This window comes from Zonotrichia leucophrys, chromosome 13 (assembly GCF_028769735.1).
Source record: "Zonotrichia leucophrys gambelii isolate GWCS_2022_RI chromosome 13, RI_Zleu_2.0, whole genome shotgun sequence".
In the NCBI taxonomy this organism is placed as follows: Eukaryota; Metazoa; Chordata; class Aves; order Passeriformes; family Passerellidae; genus Zonotrichia; species Zonotrichia leucophrys.
In genome coordinates this window covers 3,780,117-3,807,886 of record NC_088183.1, presented here as the reverse complement: position 1 = coordinate 3,807,886, position 27,770 = coordinate 3,780,117, and the positions used below count along the sequence as shown (strand labels likewise).

At 42.7% G+C, this 27,770-nt stretch overlaps 1 protein-coding gene across 2 annotated transcripts in view; it reads right to left on the bottom strand.

Moving 5' to 3' along the window:
- Positions 1 to 531: 531 nt before the first annotated feature.
- Positions 532 to 27,770, bottom strand: part of RNF145 (ring finger protein 145) — a 43,769-nt gene continuing 16,530 nt past the window's right edge. For both annotated transcript variants that reach the window (XM_064725117.1, XM_064725118.1), the window contains exons 3-11: positions 26,712 to 26,820; positions 17,929 to 18,020; positions 12,932 to 13,167; positions 9,333 to 9,508; positions 7,636 to 7,776; positions 6,418 to 6,600; positions 4,677 to 4,824; positions 3,651 to 4,007; positions 532 to 2,146 (exon numbers count right to left, since the gene is read on the bottom strand). In XM_064725117.1, the coding sequence (XP_064581187.1) occupies positions 1,718 to 2,146; positions 3,651 to 4,007; positions 4,677 to 4,824; positions 6,418 to 6,600; positions 7,636 to 7,776; positions 9,333 to 9,508; positions 12,932 to 13,167; positions 17,929 to 18,020; positions 26,712 to 26,820 (1,871 nt within the window). In that variant the 3' untranslated portion in view covers positions 532 to 1,717. The remainder of the gene's footprint in view (positions 2,147 to 3,650; positions 4,008 to 4,676; positions 4,825 to 6,417; positions 6,601 to 7,635; positions 7,777 to 9,332; positions 9,509 to 12,931; positions 13,168 to 17,928; positions 18,021 to 26,711; positions 26,821 to 27,770) is intronic.

Genomic DNA, 27,770 nt, shown 5'->3' with positions numbered 1-27,770 from the left:
GGGCATGGACAAAACATCCTTTTGAGAAAGATTCAATTCCACAGAAATGCATGCATGCGAGAGCAGGACCCAGACCATGGATTGAAAGGAGAGAAGAGTTCAAGAAAATATTCTCAATATTTTTCCCCTCCCCAAACACACTAAGCTGCTAATAAAAGTTTTGGGATGATCAGTGAAAGCACATGATAAATCCAAATTTCTGATTAATAAACAACAAAATTGAGAAACAGAAGCAGAAGATGGTGTAACTGATGTTCCCATCCTGTCAGGGGGAAGAAATAGATTTGGGGTTTGTCTGGGGCTCAGTAGCAGCAGGCACAGCCTCCAGGAGCCTTTGAGTTCTGCATTGGCCAAGATCTGGTGACAAGAGGGGAGAGCAGGAGGTACCACCAGGACACAGAGCACTGAAATGGAAATGGGGGAGAACACAGGCACAGGGAGTTTCACTCATCAGGAGAAACAAAGGGCTGTTATTCAAGTCTTTCAACATGTAGTTGTGGAGTTTCACTGCAAGAATCACATAACCAGGTGTAAAAATCTTCAAAGGTAATTTATTAAGACATTCAGCTATGTCTGTCAGTCTACATCCAAATTTACTACTAAAAATAAAATAGTATCACATTTCACATTAGGAATACCGACTTTGAAAAACACTTGAGTCAAGCCTATCGTATAAATAAGTGACTAATTTCTCTTCATATCAAAATTCACATAAAAAAATTGCCTGCCCCCTACTCCCGCCTATTTTCCCCACCCCAGTCCCTTGTTCTACTTGAAGCCATGATGAATGTAAAAATTTAAGTATGGACATGTCCTTGTCAAAGAAAAAAAGGTGCAAACCTATTAACAGCTTTTAAAAGTGGCATTTGCGGAGTCTGATCATACACATAATGTACTCATTCCCAAAGTGCAAATATCGCCAGAGTTTAATACTGTTTAATTCAGCTGCAAGGGTTAACATTACACAGCACAGTCCTGCAAGGCCTCTATCCGTGCCCTAAAACTCATCCCACTTTCCTCCTGCAGAGGCAAAGTGTTCATGAGAGCTTTAGTTTACTTCATGCAGCCCACACTGTGCCCATTATGAGCAAAAGTTTCATATACATCAAAATATTGACGACTCTGTCATAAAAGTCAAGAGTCACTATAGATTACATAAATTCAAATGCAACTGCCCCAAGAACACCCAAAGCATACACACGACGTATTAAGAGTGCTTCCACCTCCTGGTACAATCACTGCTGTTACATCTTTGATTTTTGCTAACGTGCCGTAAGAAATGTCAGCAACCAGAGGTGCCCATCTGCCAGAGACGGGCAGCTCACGGCCCCCAGCGCCCCTGAGGAGCTGGGACAGGGCTCTGTGCAACTCCTCTCCCTGAGCACAACCCAGGCAGCCTCCTGTGCCTCTGGCCACAACGGCTCACACACCCCTCACTCCTCTCACCCCTCAGCTACATCGTGAAAACACTCTAGCACTGCTACTTATTCCCAGACATCCTTCCTATGCCCACAGTTCAGAGAGCTTCTGGAGTCATTTCTACTACATCTCACTGGAGTTACCACTACCAAGCAGCCCATAAAAATCAGCATGGGAGATTACATTTTGACCAGCATTAATAGCTACGCTTCTTTCACAGCTGTGGAAGGATTGGTTTTCTTCTGAGTCAAACGTGGATCTCTGCAATGTGTTTGTTCCCACGTCACCCTGTGTGGCCTCAGAGCTGGACACAAACCCTCAGGTGTGGAGCAGAGCCCCCCTCTGGGGCTGCAGTGAGTTCTGCAGCACAGGCTGCTCCCTGGCTGGCCTCACAGGGGCTGCTCTCACTGTCCATGCTGTGGGACCCCCCTGGCTGGGCAGAGGCCTCGGGGCTCTCGTGTCCATCGTGGCCCCTGCTCGGGCTGTCCTGCACACCTGGCCTCTGGTCACATTCAGCACCAGGCTCAGCTGCATCTCCACGCCTGGTGTTCTGCTCTGCACTAGGATTTGGCTGCTGCACTGGCTCTGGTCCCAGTCCTGGGAGCTGTGAAGGGCTCTTCAGTTGGCAGTGGCACAGAGGGCAGGTTTCTTGCACGTACAGCCACTTCTTAAGACAACCCGCATGAAAAAAATGGCTACATGGAGTGATTACAGCAGTTTTCATATCCTGAAAGACACACAAAAAAAAAAGAGGAAAAAAAAGAAATACATTACTATTATTTGTAATCCCTCTCCTCTCACCTCATGCCTCATATGGGTTCACCAGGCATGGAAGAGACAGAAGCAGTCCACAGACAAGAAAAGGAATGTTCCTTCCTTCATACCCACAATGTTTCCCATGAGGAGCAGCTGAGGGAGCTGGGAGAGCTCAGCCTGAAAAAATGAGGATCAGGAGGGACCTTCTGGCTCTGCACAACTCCCTGACAGGAGGGGACAGCCAGGTGAGGCTGAGTCTCCTCTCTCAGTGATCAAGAGACAGGACAAGAGGAAAAGGCCTCAAGCTGTGGCAGGGGAGGTTTGTTCTGGGCATCAGCAAGAATTCCTTCACAGAAAAGGTTGTCAGGCATTGGAGAGGAGGCAGTGGAGTCACTGTCCCTGGAGGTGTCCAAGGAAGGCCTGGATGTTGGCACTCAGTGCCATGGGGATCAGCCACAGGCTGGACTCCATCTTGGAGTCTCTTCCAACCTTAACGATTCTCTGATGCACACACAGTTCAAATATGCTTGCCTTCTTTATCACAGGCATTAAAAATGAGGCAAAAACCCTTTGTTTGCAAGATATTATTAAACATGACCTTTTCAGGATGAGAATCACAGGATTGGCTGGCTCAAGAAACAATCGAGCAACTCAAAACAGCAACAACGACAGATACAACATGTAACACCACCAGAAATGAAGTGACACCGTGAACTCTGCCAGCTGAGACCCACATAGTTCTAGTCTGGTGTTTTGAACACTGTCATTCAATCTGGCAGTTTTACTCTTCAAAGGATTTCTATCAAGTCTGGAGCCAATCCAAATCCACTCTTAACTGCACACTACTAATGTTAGGGTGATTCTTTCACTGTCACACATAACTACAATTTCCATTCAAGAGTAAGAGACTCTGGAGCTGGAAGTGTGATAAAGATATTACTTTCAGCATTAATGTCTAAGGTCCTTACATCTGCTGGCTCATGTTAGCAAGACCCTTAACCTTTTGATAATTAGGTTTCTGCTACAAAACTGACACTGCACATGAAGCAGCAATGTCTGTAGAGACTGAGCTGCTTCTACAGAATAGTAACAAATCAGCTACCATGAACAAGTTGTCTTTCACTAAGAAAATCCTGCAGTAATGAAGAAAGGGAACATTTGCTGCTGCTACTGAGACCAGCTCAACCCAAACATGAGAGGTGTCAAAGCAGCTTAAGGACAGAGTCTGCTGTGTAACTGGAGGTAAAAAAAACGGCAGTTTAAGCACATGCAAGCTCTTCATTCCTAAGAATTATCTTGGTGACAGCACTCCAAATCAATTTGCACAAAGCAGAAAACTGGGTGATTCCAGTAACTTACTGAGTGCAGTATTATTCATTACACATAATTCAAGGCACTTATTTTATTAGCTGAAGACTGAAGTTAGTCTGGGGGTATTTCCACTTGAGCCAATCCTTTGACTCTCCCATTCCCACCTGGTAGCAGATGGCACAGATGTCATTGTGCTGCTCCAGCTGCTCCTTTGTGGCCACAGGCAGGGATTTTATCTTATTCACAGCGTCCCTGCGAAGGAGGAAACTCTTCCAGCCCAGCTGGGCCCGCAGCCACACGTTGTAGTAGGAGTGGATGAAGATGATGACGGAGCCCATGACAGTCCACTCCCCAAAGATGGTTTCTGAGACTCCATAGGCCACCACACACAGAGCCACCAGGAACTCCAGCAGCCGGTAGGTGCCGTTCACGTAGTAGATCACATCGTCCATGTTCTCCACCGGCTCCTTCCTGAACTCCTCCACCATGAACAGAACATAAATGAAGAGGGTCCCAAGCACCTGTAACACAGTGCAAGAGCATGAGCTCAGCTCTCTGGAGCTTGAGTCAGTGCTGGCCACTGAGCTCTGGCCACACAACGCTCCCAAGTTGGACAGAAGGCAAGACCAAAGCAGTGGAACTGGTGCTGAACTTCAAGGCAAATAAAAGCTGCTCTTTCTTGCAAAGCATTTAAGCTTGTTCCCAAGTACTTCCCCTTCTCCACCTTCCTGAGTCCAGAACAAAGCTGAGTTGATTAAACAAGAGCACTGAGCATTTTAATGGGCAATTAAAAAAAAATAATAATAAAAAGCCCAAGTAACAACAAATACTTATAGTATAAAACATTTCCTCTGTTTACACTATTGTGTTTCAAACATCAAATTGATTTCAGAGAGTTATAGCTAAGTAATGACACATAAATGAGTACTCTGGGAAAAAACCTTTTTACTATGATAGTTACACACCCTCAAAAGCCTTTTGGCTTTACAATTTGAAGTAGACTTCCATTCACCTCTGTTTTCAGCTCACCCAGGAGCTCCTCAGCCTCAGATACAAGACACAGAAAAATTTTTTATCACCCCTTGTAATTCTGCCCTTCTCTCATCCCTGTTCTTTTCTCATCATGTATTTTCCCCCTTAGAATAACAGGATCACAGTTAATGCAGGGCTTCACAGGGCTGATTTCTTACCTGAAGAGAGGTTAGAATACTGCTGGAGATAATGATCAACAGCCAGAAATCCATGTGGAAAAACTGACAGATCATGTAGGCCATGTACGCGGGGAACACGAGGAGGAACAGACAGAGGCTGACTGCTCGGAAGTGCTTCCACAGGCTCCTGCAAAACAACACAATAGGTTTTTATTTTTCAAGTCAGATTTGAGTGTCAGAATGAGAATAGAATGACTGCTGGATGTAGGCACGTTAGATAATTGCTCAAGGCTTTAGCTGGTTGAAAGGAGTTTCTATTTTACTTGGGCACAGTCTCATTCCCAGCTTGCACACATGCCTACGACTGTGGAAAGTTCCCTCTCATTTGACCTTTGCTGTTTTCAATAGAAACACAAAAATTATGGGCAAAATAAGTACTTGAGATACTGAATGTTACAGATGGAGGTCCATTAAAATAAATTATTAAATGTGTAACTGTTTGGACACTTCTCTAAATAAACAAGAGGTCTCCAAATTAAATAATTCTTGCAACTATTCTTCATGTTTTTGCTAATATGTGTGGGGCAAAGCTACCTCCTTTCATCACCAGATTGAACCCTGCTGCCTTTAGAAGTATATTCCCCAATTCAGACATCACTAAAGAAGAAATGTAGCAAGACTTGAACATTTATCTCTGCCACTCCTTACTCTGCTCCTATCACCTACTTCTTCCTAATCTCCTCCCCACCCTAAACACACCATCAATCTTTCTACAGCCACCCATTTGTGAGGGCTTTCAGAATGTCTCCAGTAATTTACTATACTACCTCTACTTGTTCCTCAGGTTGTATTTTAACCTCCCTTAGCTCTGGAGATGAAGTACAGAAAAAGTCAAACCATCTGGGGGCACAGGACAGCAGCACAAACTGATTAATTCAATACAGTCTGAAGGAACATCAGAGTGACTTTGAGGTCTGCAGTTTTGTGTCTGTGGGTGAGGGAGGAAGAGAGAGCTGAAGTGGAATTTATCCTGTTTCTTGCTGATTTAGAACTCCCTGGGAGATTTGGCAGAAGAGTTAAAACTCAATATCCCCACAGTCTGCTTGTTTGAGCTGGGCAGATGCTCCTATCCTGGCTCTACTGCCTTTCCCTCTGTTTCTACCCTGGAAGTTAACTTGCTGCACACAGAACATCTCTAAGCTAAACAAACTCTACACATAAACAAACCTCCTCTGTTCACTTCTTCACTCACAGGTTACACAAATGCAATTGACAAAGAACAGAACAGATTAATATGAGAATTCCACATAGCACCAATACAGCTCTTCAAAACACAAATGAAACTGAACAATCCCACACAATCCAAACATGTGGGACACTAAGGCAAACCTTACACCTCTTATTTTGTGCCAGTAAACCATATAATTTTGGGATCACAAAAAAAATAGGTTTTACAATATCTAACACAAGGTCACTCCTAGAAACTTCCCACCCTCAATAGCTGAGTGAGATCACTGCTTTAGAGGGAAACTCACCCAAGTGCAGAAGAGTTAAGAAAAACCATTCTGCAAACCCACACAATAGAGTGTGGGTGGGGAGAGCACAGTCCTGGATTTGCTTAACTGGAACCACAAAACTAGAGAACTTGGACTAGAAAAGAAATGTGCATACAGAAAAAAAAACAAGGCAACTTTACAAGTACTAAAAGCCATCAATTACTAGTTTATCACCTCCTAAAAGAACATTGAGTAACTCTCAGTTTAGGAAACCAGTCTCTTACTTGTCCCTTGAGGCTCCCAGTGCCAAGACAATGGGATCAGCAATTTCCAGCATGGACTGAAGGATGGATGCCACCACAATGAAAAGAATAATACTGAGCAGGAACGCCCGATGCACAACTTGGAGCTCAATCAAACCTGTCTGCACAGCCAGGATCAGGAGTGTGACTCCTTCAGTCATCCCCCTGCAGATCAACACAGTCAAAAACCAAACAATCACATCTCTGTGTCAATGCTGGTTCAAAAGTACATCTAGAAACACCAGGAAATAAACTGCATGCTTCTGTCACAACCTTTCAGATGTCACTGGTTTTGGGTTTCACTGGTGTCCCTTGGAAAGCTTTAACCAGGGAGGGATGTTTTCAGAAATGCTGAAGTGCTGGGCTTATGAACCAGCAGATTTTGCTCCTGACAAGCAGCATTTGGGCTACATCCAGCTCAGACACCACCCAGCACAAAACATTTTAAGGACCGAGTTTAGGCAAATTACCAATTTTGCCATTTTTCAGTTTATTCCTCCTGTACCTAAACCTATCCACTCCCCTCTGTCTTGGAACCTCAGAGTGACTTTAATCCTCTGAGGATCACCACAACTATTTGATGCAATGAAGTACACACTTCACCAAAAGATGATTTTATATAGATTACTCTTATGCAGCCCCAATTTATACCTCTTCTGCTTCTACACTTGGAAACCAAAATGTAAAACATTGTTTTGCAAATGGCCTCAAGTCTCTACAGAGAGTTATGGGCTGGAGTAACAGGAAAGGCAGTGTCAGGATCCCAATTTCACATTAGACAAGTTGAGACAAGCCTGAGAAAAAGCATTTTGGCTATTTCCCATAACAATTTACAAGCAATCCATACAATGCTGTGTTTTAACTCTCACAGATTAGTAATGTTTCATACATGATTAGAGGGGACATGAGGAAATGAAAATACAAAGTGTTTATATTATGCAAGCATGTGAAAATTTTTCAGTGACTCATGAAAACACAAGTGACTGTAACAGCCCTGAATTTGTGCAGAAATGAACCATCTTCCCAAGAAGTCCGTGACAAGTATTTTCACCTCAAATCTTTTCAATGCACACAAATTGGCATATAAAAAATCTGTGAAAAGGTTAAGAGTCAAAAAACTGCAATGCCACTCCTGTATTTTTATATAAATCCCCTTTCTCTCTGTTTCTTTTCAGACCCTGGGCACAAGGAGGCTCTTACCTGTTCATGGCAGGATCGTTCATGAACGCTCGGTAACCCTGCAGGTAAAACTTGCAGAGAGTCAGAACTCCCAGGGCAACAAAAGAGACTGTGAAAACCAATCCCAGCAGTGAGTATGGAGTGCTACAGCATTCGGCAATACTGCCAGGAGAGAGAGGAAAAGAAACAAAAAGAAAAGGTTAAAACTACTGGGATGAGCTCTCCCCTTGTCCTGTTAACTGTGCAAGTTGGTTTTAAAGCAAAATTGGACTGGTTTAATGAAAATGTGAGAATTTCTACACTGCTATTAAGTCTTCCAATAAAAAAAAAAAGATGAGAGAATTTTATTATTTCTTTCCAAGGTACGAGTTGATTGCAGCTCCCCCTTGGAGGCAGGGCTGTGCTGTGACATCCTGCAGTGCCCTCAGCACAGGGCCACGTGGTGGCACTGTCCTGCTGCTGCTGCGGTTCCGAGCCACAGGCCAGCCCAGAGCTGTTTGGCCACAAATAAAATATAACAATTTGATGTAGGAATAAACTCAACTTCAAGGAAAAGGACTGCTTCTTCTCTATTGTAACAAAACTTAAAATTGCAGAAGAAATGAACTGGAAGAAAAATTTCAGACCCCAGTGGTCTAGTTAATAAGCAGGAATATAGTCAGTGCTTCTGCATAATGCAGGGTGACACCATAAGCAATTTTAATGCTATATGCAGTATAAATCCTTGGCATTTCTTCTTAATGATAATTAATTTTGACAGCTTACAGGATGGCACCATAGACAGATACAGCAAGGCAAGAAAAAGCCCAGCAACTCGAAAGTCTGATTGGAAAAGTCAGAATCCAACAGCAGAACTAATGATGTATGATCCCTAAAGACTCTGTCCTGTGCTAGCTGGCTGTGTTCAGACAACTATTACTCCTCTTTTCCCCATGCCACTATGGCACTGTGCCTAATCTGCCCAACCCAGCTCCTGCAGCACCCCCAGCTCCTCTCTGCCCTGCATTCCTGCTCCCTCTGCATGTACTAAAGCTGAAAAAGGCACGTAGGTTCCAGCCAGGAGAATCCCTCAAATGCAGCCTCTCAGTAACAGCACCAACACAGATCTCTATCCTTTATATTGCAACCTTTAAACTTTATAAAACTTTACGGCCTATAAAACCTTTTAGTGTCTTTAGAATGCTTTTACAAATCCAGTATCTTTCTGATCTTTACACCTCTGCCACATTAACCAATGGGCTCAAAAGCTGCTTTGGGAGTTGGGTGCTTTGGCTGCTTGGATGAACTCAAGAATGTGTCCCACAACAAAATGATGAAAGCAATACATCCAAAACTCAGAAAGCAACACCATCATTAATAAGATACCAGATGGACTGAACTTCAGCTGAAAGATCTCAGACTTAAAACCAATTTATATACTGAAAGCAACCTCTGGACCAAAGCTTTAATTATGGCCACTCCATCCTCAAAGGAATACTTTGCTTTCTTTGGGAGCTCTCCCACAGTTCTATTAATGTCTGCCCTGAATGGGATCCATGCCTTTGCAGGACAAGCTTAACAGGGTTTATATGCATGGTCACTGCAATAAGGACAAATACTTGCTGGGTATCCAAGTGCAATAAAGCCAATATCCACATCTCATCTCTAAAAGAGCACAGCTATTAATTTCAGAAGACAGTTCAAATAGAAAACCAACCATCTGCAGGCTCCTGAATTACCTGGTCAAGAAGAGGAAGAGAAGCCTCTCTCTGGAGGCAGGCTGGTCCCGTGTACTGAAATAGGAATAGATCTGAAGAGCAAACAAGACGAGCCAGAACACCATGAAAAGCACAGGGACCACCAGCTGGTTCCACAGAGACATTCCCAGTGCCAGGAGCCCATACACTTCCACCACCTGGGAAGACACAAAAAGACAATTTGTTATTGAGTCACAGCACTTGGCATTTGATAACAGAAGGGAAGTCAACAATAGAGTCACAAGGAAGGCAAGGATGATCCAATGACATCAGCCATCCCACAGGAAGAGAGGAGGTACATCAAAGAACAGTTTGTGCCAAAGGCAGAGCTCAGGCTCAGCAGTGACATTTCCAGTCTGTCTGGCAGGGGGCAGAAGTACCTGACTCCAGCAGCAAACCCTCAGACCAGCTCCATGTCCCTTCCTACAAACCCTGCCTTGGAGCTGCTCCCTCAGCCCACTCACAGCTGGAGGGACGAGGACACCTGGCTCTGGCTCAGGCCAGCCCCTCAGATCCTCCTGCCCACTTTAAGTCACAGCAATGCTGTTTCCTCTGTAGCTACTGCCGAGTCACTGCACACATCAGACACTGAAATGAGCCATGCCATTAAAAAGTAGTAAATCCACTTTGCTGACCTGTTTTTAAGGAAAAACGTAAATCTCCCCACATTTTATGTTTAAGTATCTCACAAGGATCATATACCTAATCCACCAAGTGCTTTGAAATTCATGCTCAAGACTTATATTGGAAGACTGAAGCTCAAAGTACTTCCTTTGCATTGCAAAGACCAAGCTGAAATAATTTCCAAGATGCTGGAACTTCATATAGCTGGACTTAGGTCAAAAGGAAACTGCTCATAACTATTAATTCTTCATCACCTGCTTCCCACAATGCCATAGAATCCATGAAGGTAAGGAAATTTTTGGAAATGCTAAAAAAGCTGACAAGCTTGAGGGATATGACACTCATGGACCTGCTGCAGCACTGGGGCTGATGGACAAGCAATATTCTGCTGGCAGGGACACAGTGCCAAGCTCCTGCTTTGCTCACAGACTTGTCAAGGAAGTGCACCTGCCCTCAGAGACTCCCCTGGCCTGGGAGCAAGGCAAGCAATCCTGTGCAGCTCCTGGCACAGAGCTCCACCACACTGGGAAAGGGTCACACAATGCTCACAATGCAGATTCATAACCCTGAGACATTTCTGGCACCTTCTGCTGCAAACAGGCAGCCAAGGTTCTGGGCTTGCTTTTAAATTATACCCCTGGGCACAGCCTAACACACACAAAAACACAAAAAGCTGCTCTGGTTCACCTGTTAGGGCTCTCAGGAAATGCTCCTGGTGTTTAACATCCCAATACTCACTAAGTTTTGACACTGATATCAAACCCACAATCAAATCCAGCCAAAAATAGCTGGACTTGTGTGTAATCTCACAAACACCAGGACAGCACTGAAAACCAACAATTGGTCAGAGTTACAGCAATGGAAATTCCAGTTGGAATGGCAATATCCTTCTCTGGAATAAACATCCAGGCTTGATTTGTAGCAGAGTTACTACCAGTGGCATGAACACACTGTGAGCCCACATTTTTTCTGCTGTTTCAGCAACACAAGCAAAGAGCAGCAAGTTCTTAAAAAACAAAAACCCCAGGTTTTGCCAATACAATGTGAAAATCATTCCCAACTATTCACTGCAACTCTATCACATGTATTTAGAAAAGCAGCATCCAACATTCTTATAAACCCAGTGCCACATGACAAATTTTCTGTCGTTTTTTCTGTATTCCCAAGGGAAAAACACTTTATGCCCTCTGCATAAAAATGCAGAAGAAAGAGTATGATCAGTGTCCAAAGGCCAGGGATACAAGAAATACTTCCTCAGGATTACTATAATACAGTCTGGCATGGAAAGACTTTAAATACTGGGATGGGGCAGGGGGACACAAGCAATTCTAGAGATGAGGAGACTTGGGTAACAGCAATATTTAGAACTCAATTCTGACAAACAAAAAATCAGCAAGAAACAACTATTTTCCCCTGTCAACCTGGAATGTATTTGCAATTAAAACATTTGTAAGATTTTTAAGTGTTTTAAACATGTCTAATAAAAAATAGATAGAGGTCTCAAATCCAGATCTAATCTGAATTTGACTTCAGGGACCCAAACTCTGCATCCATTCATGTACATGGAAAATGGAAGTGAAGTGCTGGTTCCAATCTTCTGCAAGGCTTTGAGCTGTGCAGACAAGCAACTGTTGCCATTCATGCACAGTAAGCATGGTATTTCTGTTCTCACTGGAAAACAGGATAATGAAGCTTTGCCAGTCAGCTCCCAAATTAATTTTTAAATCAGCAGATCTACAAGCCAGGGGAGGATTTGATTGGGCATCAGGAAAAATTTCTTCACTGAGAGGGTGGTCAGGCATTAGAAGGGGCTGTCCAGGGCAGTGGTGGAGTCACCATCTCTGGATAAAGTTAAAAGATATACAAATGTGGCACTAAGGGACATCTCTGAGTGGTTGGACTTGATGAGCTCAGAGTTCTTTTCCAACCTAAACAAATCTGTGATTCCATGGATGAGGTCAGACCAATGCTAGGTGCTGTACAAACACAGAAGGATAATCCTGCTCCAAAGACCAACTACATACAAAATAAATAACCAGACACCAACAATCACCATGACAGGCTGAGACCTTGGCACAGCACACACCTCCTGCTGCCAAGTTTTTGTTTGTGTATGACAGATATGACAGCAAACAAGAGCTTTAAAGAAGGTTTTGCAAGAGCTTAACAAGTTAGTTTTCAGACTGCTTCTGGACTGAAGAGCAGAAGGCAAAAATACCCAAGTGCCTTGGTTTAAAGAAAAATCCAGGCAGTGACAAAAACTGAAACAGTGGCTCAGTCAAAAGCCAAGGAAGCATCAATCTTTTTATACTGAAATATACAGAAGGATATATATATATATAAATACAGGAGATGTGATGTTTCTGTACCACTGAGAAAGTGTCCTTTGTCGGACACTTTTCAGATGTCAAAGCATTAAGAAAATGGACATGTCAGATCAGTCTTCTTGTTTGAGGTCTCAGTAATGTTGCTGCTCTAAAGAAAACACCACAGACTTTTCAAACCAGTCTTCAAAAAGCAGCTTCAATGTCACTTACAATTTACCACTTCTATAATTACAAACACTTTTCATACAGAAAGTGTTTCTTGAAATGAACAGCTACTACAATGAATGCCCAGGGATTACCTTCCACACTTAATGAGGCTGTAAATAAATTCCAGTGTGACACAATCTTGTCTTTTAGCCTGGATTTGGGAAGGAAGAAGTAAAGTCCAAGCAAAGTGACCATGCTCAGCTGGCCAGCAGAATAACTCAGGCTCGTGTCTTAACTGCTCACCCATCCAAAGCTATCATAAATTAAAGAAAGAAGATGCTATGGACAGGAGCTTATTCAGTGGCTAAGAAAGGATGAGTTAGCACACAAACACAGGAGCACAGAAGACAGGCAAAGTGGGGTTTTATTTACTTTCCTGCATAAAAGGCTCAGAAAACAGAATGGCTGCATCCACCATCCTACCTGGACAAGCTCTCTGTAGGCAGACTTTGCCAAGTTATAGGGCACCAGAAGATTGGATGCCAGGAAGTAGAGCACCTCCAAGCCGGTGAAAATCATGGCGAATTTGTTGATGATGACGATGGTCTCGAGCGGGACGAGGCAGAGCCGAGCCAGCAGAGGGAGCATGTGCGCGGAGAAGAGCCAGATCTGCTTGGTCTTCATGACGCAGGAGCAGAGCGTGCACACCACCAGCTGCCCTGGAAACGCGACACAGCAGTTCAGAACCAAGCTGATTATCCCCTTCAGGAAAAAGCGTATTTTTAATACGTTATCTTGCCAGAACACCGTTATCAACATCCAGCACATTATGATGGTTCTAACTAGGACATCTCTGTTACGAAACCAGGCTCCTCTCCGTGTCTTTTGCTGGGTCACTAAAGTTACCCTTTCCAAAATGCTTTCACTTCCCAGATTAGCCAGCTGTAAAGCCAAAACACATGCAGAATCAGATTAAAAAAGCCCTAGGAATAAATCATACAGAGGATAACTCAACAAGCCAGCCCTCTTTTTCCTCACCACCCCCAGCTCAGCTGAAATCCCATCAGTATCTGTACACACAGCAGCTTTTCTGAAACCCAGCTACACTATTTCATCCTGACCTACACAAAAAAGCAATCAGAGGTCCCAAATGGCTTTTAGAGCAACAATATTTACACTGTCAAGAGGAATTACTGACCAAGAACAGCAACAGGAGAACAGCCAGGTCAGCAGCTGAGACTTCAATAATTTCATAACGCCCTGAGGCAGTTGCTCAGAATGATCACTGAAGCTTGCAAGTGACAGATAATTAACAACTAAATTCTCTTTAAGAGCTGGTGGGGACACAAGCATGAGCACATCTCCCCCACACACCCACAGATTTGGAGGGTGGTGTTTCTAAAGCACTAAGACCACTTCAGTAAAACTGCTCCCTTCAGAGACACTGAAGTTGTACCCTTGATCCCAGAGAAAAGTAAATGGGGTAAAATGCACATTGCTTGGATAAGAACAACCCTCACTCATCATTTTGCAGTAAGGAAGAAATTTATGGCATATTATTTGAAAATAGACCCTTCTTCACCATCTATGTTAATTTATATCAAATGCCAAAATACGAAGTACTAAATTCAAGTGCTAATGCCCTGCTTTGGAACTACCTCCATGTTTGCATTTCGTAACTTTCCCTGAAACCAGAAGCTGGCCTTAGGAATAGAGAGGAACCTGACCAAGGCCAGTAACATCTCTAGGTCAGCATGAGCTCCATGTGCTCACATAAGCTCACTGACCTTGTAAGCCCTTCTGGATGGGCTGGGGAGGGAAGCAGCCAGAGGAGAAACAGTGGTAGGGTTTTGCTTTCATTCTGCCAAGCTTCCCTACCTAGGGAAAGACTTCTGCTTTCAAAATAACTGCAACTGAGCTGAAAGCAATCTCTAATCTCTACTACTTAAGCATACAAAGTTCTCCCTCCTGAACGCTGTCCCCTTTCAAGTTAAATTCCTACTGTCAATTTGACAGATGTATTTCTGAATTAGCAGATGCCTCTGCAGAACAAGCACCCTTGCTCTCAGCACGACACTATCAGCATACTGGGTCTTGTGAGCCTCCCAGAAAGTTACTCTACTCATCTCTTTAAACGTTCAGCTGACTCCAGCTCTGAAGCATTCTCCCTCTGCTTTGTTGTTCTCTGCCCACACACACGTTGCTACAAGCCTATTTCAGACACCAGCAGCTCACTGCTGTGCTGTCATATTCAGGAGCCTGGCAGGCAGCTTGCGAGGATTTCTGCGACTCACGGTAACTACGGCAACTCAGCCTCACACACAAAGGGACACAAACACCACCATCCAATGTGCTCTTCAGCATTTAATAAGTGTTGTCATCTGAAATCAAATACTGCAACAGCACCACATTAAACAATCCAGTGCTCTCTCTGGAGCTCTCAGATCACAAATTAGAGCCTGACTTCAGTCCCAGTAAACAGCAGAAGCTGCTTTCCTCCAACAGCCATGTGTGGAGTGTGCTCCTCATCCCTGCTCTGGCCCTCCCACCCTTTTAATTTAAACACTGGTCAAAAGTTACTTGTCATGGGAAGGAGAATTGTACACACCATCAAAGGAAATACATGGAGCACTTTCTCTGGAAGCTCCAACCTCCTCCCTGAAGTGTGCACCTTGTCAATTCTCAACCCCTGCAGCAAAGGCATGAATGCCTCCAATGGAGCTTTGAGTGTTGATACTTCCCATTTTAAACTGAGGTAGCAGCACCTTAGTTCAGGACAGCCAGAGATTTACCCTCTGCAGTAAATCACACTTTATCTGCAGGTGGGGCTGCACAGCAGCAGTCATCAACCTCACACACAGAAAGTAACCTCACATCAAATCACAGATTTGAACACTCAAGGTATCTGCTATGACTATGAAATCCAGGTGAATGTTTGCACCCTGAAAACTGAAATGCTGTGGCCTGAAAACTGACAGACACAAATGAACCCAACAGCTGTAACAGCCCTGGAAGACACCAGCCAGGGTCCTCTGCTGGGGAATGAGGCAATGAGGAAGAAATCCACTGTGTGAACTTCCTGCCCGTTCTTTTCCCTTCCCCAAACCTCCACAGATACATTAAACATTGCTGACTAAAGATAGCCAGAGCCTCTCAGCTCGTAAGCTAATGGAAAATGTTCAACAAGAAAGCTGACATGGTACAGCCACTTGGAGTAGAGAAGCATCTTTGTTTCATTCACAATTTTAGAAAGCCATGCTGACAAACTCCCTGGCTACATCAGTGACTTACTCAAAAACAAAGTATCCTAAAGTTAATATAAAACCCCATTACTGTGCCATAAGAAAAAGCAAGTCTTCGTGGTAGCATCACTTGCAAAACCCCCCAGCAGCTTTGAGAAGCTCACAGCTGCTGTGCTCCAAAGCGGCTCACTCATCCAAGGGGCCATCTCCAAAGACATTTATTTCTCCCATGCAGCACTTAGGAACACATTATTATCCCCAGACAATAGTCATCAGACTGAGTTAAATGCAGGGTAAGAAATGACTGTGAGATCCCATTCAGAAAGTATTAATGAACAAAAGCATAAACAAAGGTTACTTTTGTGAACCAACTGATGCTGTACATCATTCCCTTAACTCTGACCAGAACTTCAGGAACCAGAGCTGTACCAGCAGCACCATTATTCCATTCCCTCATGCACCTGCTCTGGTGCCTGTCAGCAGTGCTGCAGCACAACACCCTGTCAGGATGTGTGAGAAAAAGATGGAGCAAAGCACCTGTACATTCATTTTGCTGTGAAGATGACACCACTCAGTGCTGTGTATTCCTGAAACTCCACTGAATAAATAACCTTGTATACAACAAATGAAAACATTTCATATTTATACAAAACACTGTCAAGACTCACGGGCCACTTTCACAAGTCTTCCCCAAAGATGACTGCTTGTCATCAAGACCAAAATTACATTTTCAAGTTGGCTTTGAAAGAATAAGGACAATTAACAATGGGGACATTAAATATGTTAACACATACACATTTGCTAGTACAGTCACAAGCACCTATTTCTGAAACACAATTACAGTAAGGGGACACTTTAGTCTGGTACCTACTACAACCCAAAACTGTATTGAATAAAATCATTCTCTTTTTCTCACTTGCTTTTAGTGCCTATTAAAACCTAGATGCAGCATGCTGGGTTTGACTCTTGGTTTAGTTTTCAGGTGTTACTGAATGACACAATCCCTCCTGATCTCTTCCTGCCCAGGCCTGCATGATGCTTTCTGAGGGATTCTGCTTTACCATGGAACCCTGCACTGCACCTGGGAGAAATTCACAGGACTAATTACAAACATTTTCTCATAAAAAACACGCCAGAAGCTTTAGCTGTACTTTGGCATCACTTGACAAGACATTCAGAAGAGAGAGAAGTACACCCAGACATTCAGAAGAGAGAGGAAATTATATCTAAATAATCTTTCCCTGAAAATTACCAGCATTACTTCTATTAAAATATTAAAATCAAAGACAAATGCCACACTTGAAAGTAAAGATGCAGGCAAACAGGAGATGGGTAAATTCTGTCAGACCTAACATACTGTAAAGTGGTAAACCCATTTTTATCTGCCAGTAGCAGCTGCAAGTAAACAGAAAGCAGCTGAGTTTTGCCAACAGTAGTACATGGCTGACTAAATCTGTCAATAATCTGATGGAAACCACAGATCTTAGTGAAAGGAATTAAGGAAGATTTTTCTTGCAAGCTTGTCTGAGGCTTCATTTTAAAATACACATGGTTTGTGTGTGTGTGTGTGTGTGTATTCCAGTATCCTCTCAGGAGAACATATGGTTTAATGTAGCAACCTTAACACTGAATTTCTTCTCTTCCAGTCAAAGTTCAAAGGGTAAAGAAACACTCTGGGAAGTCCAATTCTTCGTGATTTATTTGGGATTTTTAGGTAGGGATGTCATCTCTGCCATTAATCAAACAACTTAAATATGTTTAATTAGAAATATCCTCAGGACTCTGTAAAAAAAAAAGTAGCCTGTAGTCCCATGCTCACACCCATCAATGTATTTCATCAGATTTTGTAAGAGAATGAAAGTGTTTAGCCATGAAGTCAATGAAGAATTTATGTGCACAACACCTGAACTGACAAATGCACATAACTATTGAAATTTCTACTTTCCACATAAAGGTTATTATAGACACTCTCAGACTGCACAGTCTGAGAATAACAGGGGCAGAGCATAACAAACAGACCTGGAAAGTATTTCAGATCTGCAAGTATGGGGTATTGGTAAATCAGTGGCATAGAAAAAGGCAGGCAAGATACAGCTGTCCTCCCGTGCCTCTTGCACATTAATAAGAATCACAACAAGTTAAAATAACAAAAGAGATTTGAAACAAAGAGGTAAAACATGCACATGTTCCAGTGAAGAGAATGAGAGCTGTCTCCCCTCAGTTATCTGAAGCACTCACCTACTAAAGCCGTCATGAACCGGTTCATGGAGAGAGGCTCCAGGTACATTGGTCCTTCATAGCCCGATTCCAGCTCGCTCCTCACATAATCCCTAAAAACACAAACCCACAAACTGTTATCATCCATCTGATTCACACAAGCAGCAATTTATTCATTCCACATGTATGTAACTTCAGTGTACATCACAGCCAATTAACTAAACTGCAAAATGCAATATTAACACTGCTGTTCCAGCAGCCAGACTGATGGAAGGATCCAACTGAGGCATGACTTAAGGGAGAGCAGAATTATCTGTAATTAGACTCACTGGCAGAGCTGTAAAAATCCTTTGGGACATCTAAGCTGTTCTTCAGAGCGTGGCCTCAAAACTGCTTATTGACAAAGCCTCTTAGGCACCATTCCATTTTTAAGTATCCTTATTAAGTGGTTTTCTTCCTAACAATAATTTCTTTTCCCACCAGCAATGTGTGAAAAAAAAATCTGAGAGCTTGACAAAGAGATCTTCCAATTCAATACTTACAGTATTTTGCACTTAAGAAGTTCTTTACATTCAATTAAAAGATAAGTATGAAGGAAATGCAATAGTCATGGAGTAGAGTCAGGAACAGAGTTGTTCTGTTCAACACAATTTGAAAGTTTAGTTCTATCCTAGCAGACACCCACAAACTGATAAAACACTATTGACAGATACAGTAAGAGCTTGAAAATCTCTCAGAATTCCCCTCAGAAAAGGTGGGCTGGGAGGGTGGGCTCTAGCAATCAAAGTGCAGGGTAAGAACCTGAGGACCCTGGGCAGTTTTCCATTGTTGGTGGTTATCCTTTGGCTCTGCCCTTGAGTAGGTTAACACACCAACAGAACTCAAATACAAACCTCACACTAAGAGCAGGCATTTCACACCCTCAGAAGCTGATCCTGGACCAGCACAGCAGGAATTCTGCAGTGGCTCCTTAATCTGCCATCAGAGAGCAGGCAATACTCCTGACCTTCCACACCCAGCCTGTTTTCCTGCCATGCCCTGTGACCCTTCCTGCTCCTCTCCAGGGCAGCTGCACCCTCACCAGGGCACCACCAGCTCTGCCATCAGCAGCACAAAACCTGAGCTTGTTTCTGGCTGATCCTGTGCAGGACTCGCATCCACCTGCATCACATCCTGGGAATGCCAGACAGACACACTTGCTCTGACCCTGCATGCAGCTCAGTCTGTTTGCTCGAGGGGCAATTCAGTTATTCTGTGTTTATTTTTATCACTGAGGCCAGCCACACTTGCTGGGAGCAGATGCAGACAAAGCACAGGACAAAAACAGGACTGGAAACCACAGCCAATACAAGAACTGCTCTTTTTATTTTAGTGCAGAAATAGATGCAATTTAGTGCTACTGGGAACATTCTCTTCTCCCCAGAAATGTGGGAATATACCCTGCTCCTAGGATTAACTTGCTACCCCAAGCAAAGGTATTCACATTTTCACTTGCAAAAAAATCTCTGGAATTCAAGATATAAATCTCAAAGTACTAAAACAAACACTTCAAAGCCTGTTCTTCATAGCTGACAACACTGCCTACTCAGAGCAGCTTTTCAAGTGTCATAGTATACGTGAGGTATGTTGAAATGAGTTCTTTAGACTGCAACCTACAATTAAAAGCACATGAGGACTGAAAAGGCACCTAAATGACAATTCCAGACAGAAATCTTCCCTCTGTTCTCCAGGTATAGCTAAGCACAAGTGCTTTTTTTTCACCTTCCCAAATCCATAAGGTTGTAAACCTTTGGGCAAAGGGGTTATTTTTATTTATTTTCATCATATGGATCAACAGAAAGCACTTTCTGAAAACATCAGCATCTCAAACAGGATAATCCATCAGTTACAGAAGAGAGAAAAAAATAACAGCCCTTCCAAGATACTGTAGATGGCTTTTTGTCTTAGCAAAATCATACTCCATCCTCAAATTTTGGCTGGAAACACTGGCTATTTCTAAGCTGCTGGAAGGAAAGCAGTGAAGACATCAAGATTCTTCTACATTTGTTAGGAAACAGGTTATAAAATCATCCAGGATACCAAGATGACCTTACACAACTTAGCCAAGAGACACGAACAAAGCTGCACTTACAGTTGCTTCTTCACCACCAGAACGTGCTTGGAGATGACCCAAATTTCCTCAAGCTGCATTTCTTGCTGTTGTCTGATTCAGTCATCTGCACAGAGGTCTGCACTTGGCTGAATTCTCTAAGTAACTCTCAATTAAAACTGAGTTTCAGGCCCACCAGTTTGGAGAAGCAATGTTTTAAGATCTCCTAAATTTTTTAAACAGTATTTTTAGCTGATGGCTGAATGAGGAAAGTGAAAGCAATGATTCTCCTATTACCAGTACAAACACAAGGATCTTTTGGCACAGACACCAATCAGAAGATGCCTCAAACAGCTGCAGTGCCATACAAGATGCTGAAAAAAGCAAGTGCCTGCACTCAATTTTGATCAATTAAAACTGTATTAATCTCCAGCTTTTACATTTGAGGATTGTTCACTTTACTGCAGCAGTGTAAGAAAACAAGAAGGCTAAAATCATTATTTACTAGCTAATGAAATGACTGAAACTACATTACTTTGGAAAATTAGGATTTAAGAATAAAGCTTAGATCAGATTCATTCTGCAGATTCATTCCCAGCCTCATTTAATCCAACTGCTGGCCTGTTAACAGGTACCCATGGACAGTCAGGACTAAATTGCTCCAAAGCTGGTAATTTTTCACATATGATCATTTCTTTGTTACTGAAGTACAAAAAGGTCTTCCATCACTAAAAATATGCTTTATAATTGACTGACATAAGGTACAGTGGTTATCTGACCTGACTCATATTGCTGACATTTACTTTGGGTGATTAATCTGCACTGTCAACATCAAACACACTCTCACAGGTTTCTAATGTCTACAGACAATCTTAAAATTAGGTGCATTTTAAGTTTGTCCAGAAGAAACAATTCAGTCTCTTGCTCCCACCCTTCTCATTTTAAGCTCTGTGAGGCTCAACACACCTGGGATACAATCATAATAAAACTGCAAAACATGAAATAAGATAATTATGTGAACTCCAGTTTTAGCATTAACAGTGTGTTTAATCTTATCACTTCTATTCTGCATCAGTTATTTTTCCCAAGCTGCTTTTTGCTGGAAATGGGTAAAAGAAATGTGATTCTTTTAAGAGAGACATTAGTGCTACTACATATGAAATAAAACCAGCATCCACCTTCCTTGTCAGGAGCAACAATTAATTTAGTTCACAGCATTCTTTCAAGCTGCATTCTTTTTTCTGAGTAGTTCTCCTTAGCATGAGTAGCTGAAGCTGCTGGAGTCTTCAGCCACAAGCTGCAAGCTCCACCTAGGAAAGCTGAACTTGGCTTGAACTCCTGCTCAGTTACAGCAAGGGAGGCCCTGGGAGCAGTGTGAGCTCTGGGTCACAGCAGAAGCCAAACAGAAGCAGCCAACACCCACCTGGAGACAGAGAAAGAATCCAACAGGGAGCAAGAAGGTCCCAGACAAAACCCATCACTGGAGCAAGGGTGTTTGCAAAGCACACCAAGAGTGGATGCAGGATGGGTGCATTGACTGTGAGGGTACAAAGGCTCAGTGGTTTTTATGTTCTGGGTCCCTGGCTGCAGCTCAAGCTGTTCCTATTGCCATGCCACTCCATTATTACACTAATTTTTCTTGGCATTGGAAACTGCTGCAGGAAACTTTCACAACTTCTTGTCTCCAATACCCAGGTGCTGGCATTGGGTGAGTTCACCAGTACCTCTGGAGCAGGAGGCATTGAAGGGTGAGTGTTAAAACTCCCCAGGGCAGATTTGGAGAAGGTCCTGCAGTGGGTTTGAGTCACTCTCAGAGCCTCATCAGACAGTAATGTGCACACAGAAAGGAGATTCAATTCCACATGTAAGAATAGAGTTCAAGTCCCTCATAGCAATGGGAAATCTAATTCTTCAGATACAAACTGTTGGCCAAATCTGACACCAAGACTGGACCCAGCTGCACCTACACTCCTCTCTGAACCTCCTGACTCCACAGGAGGGTCTCCCTGACAATCTTTTTTGCTGCTTGTTCTTTATTCTTTCTGGTAACAGGGAACAAACTCAGCGTAGAAAAGGGGATGCCCTTGGCCAAGGTATTGCAAAATTGAGAAAAGATTTATGGTACAGCTCAATTATCTAAAGAGCACACAGTGGCCTTGTGCCAGGAGGAATGGCCATATATTACTGGGACAGCTGGTGGGGGCCCCAGGAAATTTGGCCACTACATGGAACTCTCAATCAATTAAGACTCACTTATTTACGACTTCGCTTAGAGGATAAAAGCCCTGGACAAATGCACTGGTGCTTGAGGGAAAGAAAATTGGATACACCAGGCTCATGTCAAACAGGGGTGAGTAACCAGCCAGCTAATGAATGATGGCACTGTGAAGAACTGATACTCTGAAGAGATGGAGTGGGACAGCTCACTCACCACTCCTGGTGCTGTTAACCCAGATGAGCACAGCTGCATGGCTAAGTACATAATCAATGCACAATTCAGTGTGCTATAAAGTTAACAGGACTAAAGAGCAGCTAATTCACACAGATTGTTAGGGGCTGGGTTACCCAGCCCCTAAAGCTCTGTAAAACCCAAAGAAGCAGCTCTCACTTTTTGTTGTGAATCCAACACAGCTCACTGCCCAGCACAACGAGCTCAGCCACCAGCCCTCCACAGGTAAGGGAGGAGCTGATCCCACAGCTTCTGAAATCAGCACTAGCTCTTAGCTGCATCCAAGCACAATTGCAAATAAAATCTATGGTAGCCACAACCATAAGAGAAGGGGAAGGGTGTATCTTACACACTGAAATTTAAAAAAAATTTGAGAAAATGCAACTGATTTTGAGACAGAATTCCAACGGTGGTGGTATGCAGCCAATTTCCCATATAGCTCCAGAGTAATAATGGCAGAGCTTTTGTCTCAACAATACACACCCCATTAATTCTAATACCACAGACCCAATCCCTGTATTAGCACTGAATCATGATGGAACTGCTCTCTACCCACCAGAGCTGAGTATGGCCCAACACAACAGGATCAAATGGCAGCGTGTCAATGTTGATGTGCGTGTTGCTGGAGAACAACACGGATTTATTTGTGAAAGAAAAACCATCAAAGCTCAAGACATTTGTTTTGACACTGAACAAAGTGTCTGTCACTTGAAATACATTCCAAAGAAAGCCCTGAAACTGTACTTGCCTATGTTGGAAAAGGATGTGTTTGTGTAAGAACTCTTTGTAATCTTATGTTTGTAAATAATATCACTATAGGGACAATAATAACTCAATTACTTTTAACTGTAGAAACACTGTAGGATGCAATTTTAATTATTCAGCTCCTATTATGTCCAATCAATGGTTACAGTCCAATTATACTTAAGCTAAAATTTACTACCTATCCCCATCAGAATGAATCCTGCATTGGTGAGGAAACCACTAAAACCTGATCACCTCTATCAACTGCTGGAATGTGGCCAAAATGATGGACAACAATTTCTAGTCACCATTCAGTGCAGAAGAGATGCATCATGTCTTGGAAAAAGTGAAGAAGGAGGCACAATGGAGGGAAAAATGAAGAAGGAGGCATCCACTGATGGTGGAAAACTTTTTTTGGGTCGTCACCAACAGCAATGTAATCTACATTAAGATGCTCCATCCAGCGGTGACCTTGTTCACTCTGCTAATATTGTGCCTATTTCTTGTAATAACGTTGTATGTGAGACTAAGGGTTGTCTATAAAGACTGTGAGTTCCTTCTGACACATGAGGAGGAATGCTTCATAAAAAAAGCAGGACTGTTGTACATCAGTTGTGTTCTTCTAACTGTATTCTTCTGTCTGAGTGGCTTTGCTTAGCAAAAGCAGCTGAAGCTGCTGGAGTTTTAGGCCACCAGCTCCAAGATCCCACCTAGAAAAGCCAAACTTATCTCAAAGTCCTGCTCAGTTACATGGAGGAAGGCCCTGGGAGCAGTGTGAACTGGAAGATAGGGAGGCCATAACTCAGCAGGAGCTGCAGCCCAGCCAGATAAAAGCAGCCAACACCCACCTGGAGACAGAGAAAGAATCCAACATGGAAAAGGAAGATCCCAGACCAAAACCCACCACTGGAGCAAGGGGTGTTTGCAAAGCTGATGAGGAGTGGAGGCAGGATGGGTGCATTGACTGGCAGGGTGCAGAGGCCCAGGGATTTGTGTGCTCTGGGTCCCTGGCTGCAGGCACCCAGCTCAAGCTGCTCCTATTACTGTGCCTCTCACTTATTAAACTCATTTCTCCTGAAATAGGAGACTGCTGCAGGAAACCTAAGGCAAAGAGATTTCATTAAATTGGATTTTGGGTTTTTAAAGCTCTCTTCTTTCCATAAACAGATGGTATGTTATTTCCACCCAAATTGCCAGGTTAGCATGCTACATACAAATGTAGCATCTTCTGGAGTGCTCCAAGTATTCACAAACATTACCTAAACCATCTTTACACATTAAGGTAATTCTCAGCTCAGCAGGTAAGGAAACAAAACATTTAAAAATTAAATAACTTGTCAAGGTCACATAAACCTGGAAGTCTGAAGTCAGAGCTTAACTATAAAATTCAGATGATCTTATTTCCAGACTTGCAGATGAAGTGCAAGCTATTTCTGGGGTGGAAAAAAAGCACTGAAAGCTGAAGTCTTTCAACAGCTCAGAATTTCCAGGACACTGCAGAGTCACAAGTGCCAGATGATTCTGGTCTTGTTCTATAATTTGCACTAACCAAACTGGCCTCAATATAAGACCTCTTCATTGGTCTTAAATAGCATCTCAACTGGTAGTGCATGCAAGCAAGTCTCTGGAAGTTTTCAGCTCTGAGCAGAATTACTAGCAAAAAACACTGAAAAACAGTTTGCACATGTGACTACTGTGTGTCTTGTAATGATCAGGCTGCTAAATAGAAACATAAGTTGGAACAGGATAGCTTTGGCAATAAGAGGAATGGCTCTGCCAACAGATATGTCTGTCACATTTCACTATTTTCAGTGTGAAAACTAATGGGATTCAAAAATTCTTTTGTAGGGCTAATTCAAGTGTCACTCCCCAGATATGATTCCCTGACTGCACAAAGGTTTCAGCTGAGAGCCCCTTGCACTGTGCTTCCTTCCAATCCAAACCAGCCCAGGCAAGGGGAAAGCTCACTCAGAAGTGTCAGCAGCTACATTTGCCTTGCAAAATACCTTGGGAATACTGCTGGACTATTTGAATCCATGACATCTTTAATTAAATATATTTTTTGTGCTAGTTGATGCAAGATTTAATTAAAGTCTTTATTAACTCGCTCCAGGAGCACCAAATAGAGAAAGCTTAGAAGGAACACACAGAACAGTCCAAGCAGTATTTACTAAATATGTTACAATAAAGCCTATTAAGTCTCAAAGCTCACAAAGCAACAGAAGTCAGAATTTCTATTACACAGAAATACAAACAAGGCATTAGAAGCAAACACAGTGCTATCCCTTAATGTATCAACCAAATATGTAACATCTCCCTTTCTTCCAAAAACTTTAAAAAACTGGAGTGGCATAAAAACCTCCAGCTGTAAATGTTCTGCACCAAAGCCCTCTGTCTGATGGGCATTTGTTACCAGATTTATTACTTCAACACTTAAATAATGTTTAGGTTGCTTTTTCTAATAAATAAGTCTTTAACCCTCTAAGAAACACCCACAAACTCCATCTATAACAAGTCAGGACTCCCCTGAGGATGACAAATAAACCCTTTTTTCCTTCCTACCATGAGGCTATAACTCCTCTCTTGTACACTCATCCTTCCCAGGAAATCACCAACTGCAGCTCTGACAGCCACAACAGCGACATGTCAAATCAGCACAAAACCTTCATTAACACTCCCCTGAACTGCAACATATCAAGAAAAACATTCCAATAAATGCTCTGGAACAACAATTTTGATGTGGAAATAACAAAACTACCACTTCCATTAAATCAATTGAAAGCACATTTTTAAATGCTTCCCATCAGCAGGCACCAAAATAAGTCAGGCTCAAATCCATATTTTCAAAACTTCCCATGCAAAGCCTTTAATGTGATGGCAGTGTCTTTGGTTCCAATTAAACATTGTGTCAGTAGGAAAGTTTACACTGGCTTTCAACACATTTAGCTGAGGCCAAACAAAGATGGTTGATTCTGTCTTGTTTGACTCAGAGTTCTCCAGACTCCTGCTCTTTGTTTCAGATCCAAAACACCTGCATCCACTGTAAATTCAAATTTGTGTAATACATTTTAAGAATAAATTCCACTACTACTTTGCTTTTACTGGATTCCAGATCTGCTCTCTGTCCTGAGGTGCCAGGAAACTAAAAGTAACATCCTGTCTGCTGTGTAAAACACCCCAGTGCTGAAAGCATTTTAGCTGAGCCACTGAGTAACTTAGATTCCTGCATCAGAGGCCACATTTAGTCCTGTGGTAAGTGCTTTCTCTCCTTAGATTGGTGGGCATTGCACTCCCCAGACAAGCAGCTCAAAATTCCTGGTGTTTTATCAGTGACTTCAAAGAACTACTTGACTGCATATTTAATTCTGTAAACTTTTCCAAAGACAGAGAACAGCAAGATATATTTAGATGTCTGACATAGAAAAAAGGCCTCTACAAAATAATTTATAGAAAATATTAACAAAATAACTGTTATTTTTCTAATGTCCAAACCAAGCTAAAATTTAATCCATTTATCCTTACCTGGAAATTTGGTGCCCAGCATAAAGCAGCAGTGCAGTCAAAAAATACAGGTAAAGCTGAACCAGGTGTTGCCTTGGCAAAGTTAGGAGCACAACACTTAAGATGTAACCTGTAACAAAAAGCAGAAGCTGATATTTAAAAAAAATGCTATCTAACACCAAATTAAAATAACACTTAGCATGTTCACAATTTGAGATGGGGACACAGAGGCTTTACTCCATATTAGTCATATTAAAGCCCACTCCAGCTATCAGGGTTGCATAAATCGAGGACAGGACCTGTCACAGCCTGGGATTTGTAGCTTTTTATCCCAGCAGTTGCTGCAGCTCTCATTAGAATTTAGTGAGGCTGCTGACAATGACCCAGTGCAGCTTTACTCTTTAAGGCCACAGCCTGGCTGCTCAGCAGCCTCTCCAGCAAGCAGAACCCTGTTTTCAAAAGGATCTCACTCAGAGGCCCACATAAAGCAGCACTTTGAAGCCCACTCCATAAGAGGGTGGTGCATGTCCAAACTCCTCCTTTCCAGACAGGCTGCAGGTCAAAAACCCACTCATGGTGCCCTCACAAATATTTATTTCCAGGCTCTCTCTCCATCACTGCAGTGCACTTGTGCTCCTTCTGAAGGTCAGCTCAAGAGCCTGGCACTGAAATCCATTTAGGAAAACAACCCAGCAACAGCCAACAACTCCCCTGAAGCTAAGGAAAAAAATGCTAGAGAAGAACAGATCCTGACCCTCACAGCCACACCAGTCATGTCACATTTAAAGTTTCATACATTTATTCAGCAACGTCAGGCACAGTCTTTTTAGCTAATTTATATTTTGAGCTTTTGAAATATATTTAATAATGCAACTCTAGATTAAGCAGTCATAAGCAGTGGCACAACCAGGTACTATCAAACAGCTGGGGAACACAGCATGTTCCAGTATTTGAAAAAGATATTTCAGTCAGTATTTATGAAGAAGTATTTCAAGGCTGCTTAGTATCTGCCACGTTCAATAAGCCACCTCTGTAAAATTCTACCAACAGTTTGGTCTTCAAAATCTTGCAAGATGCTCC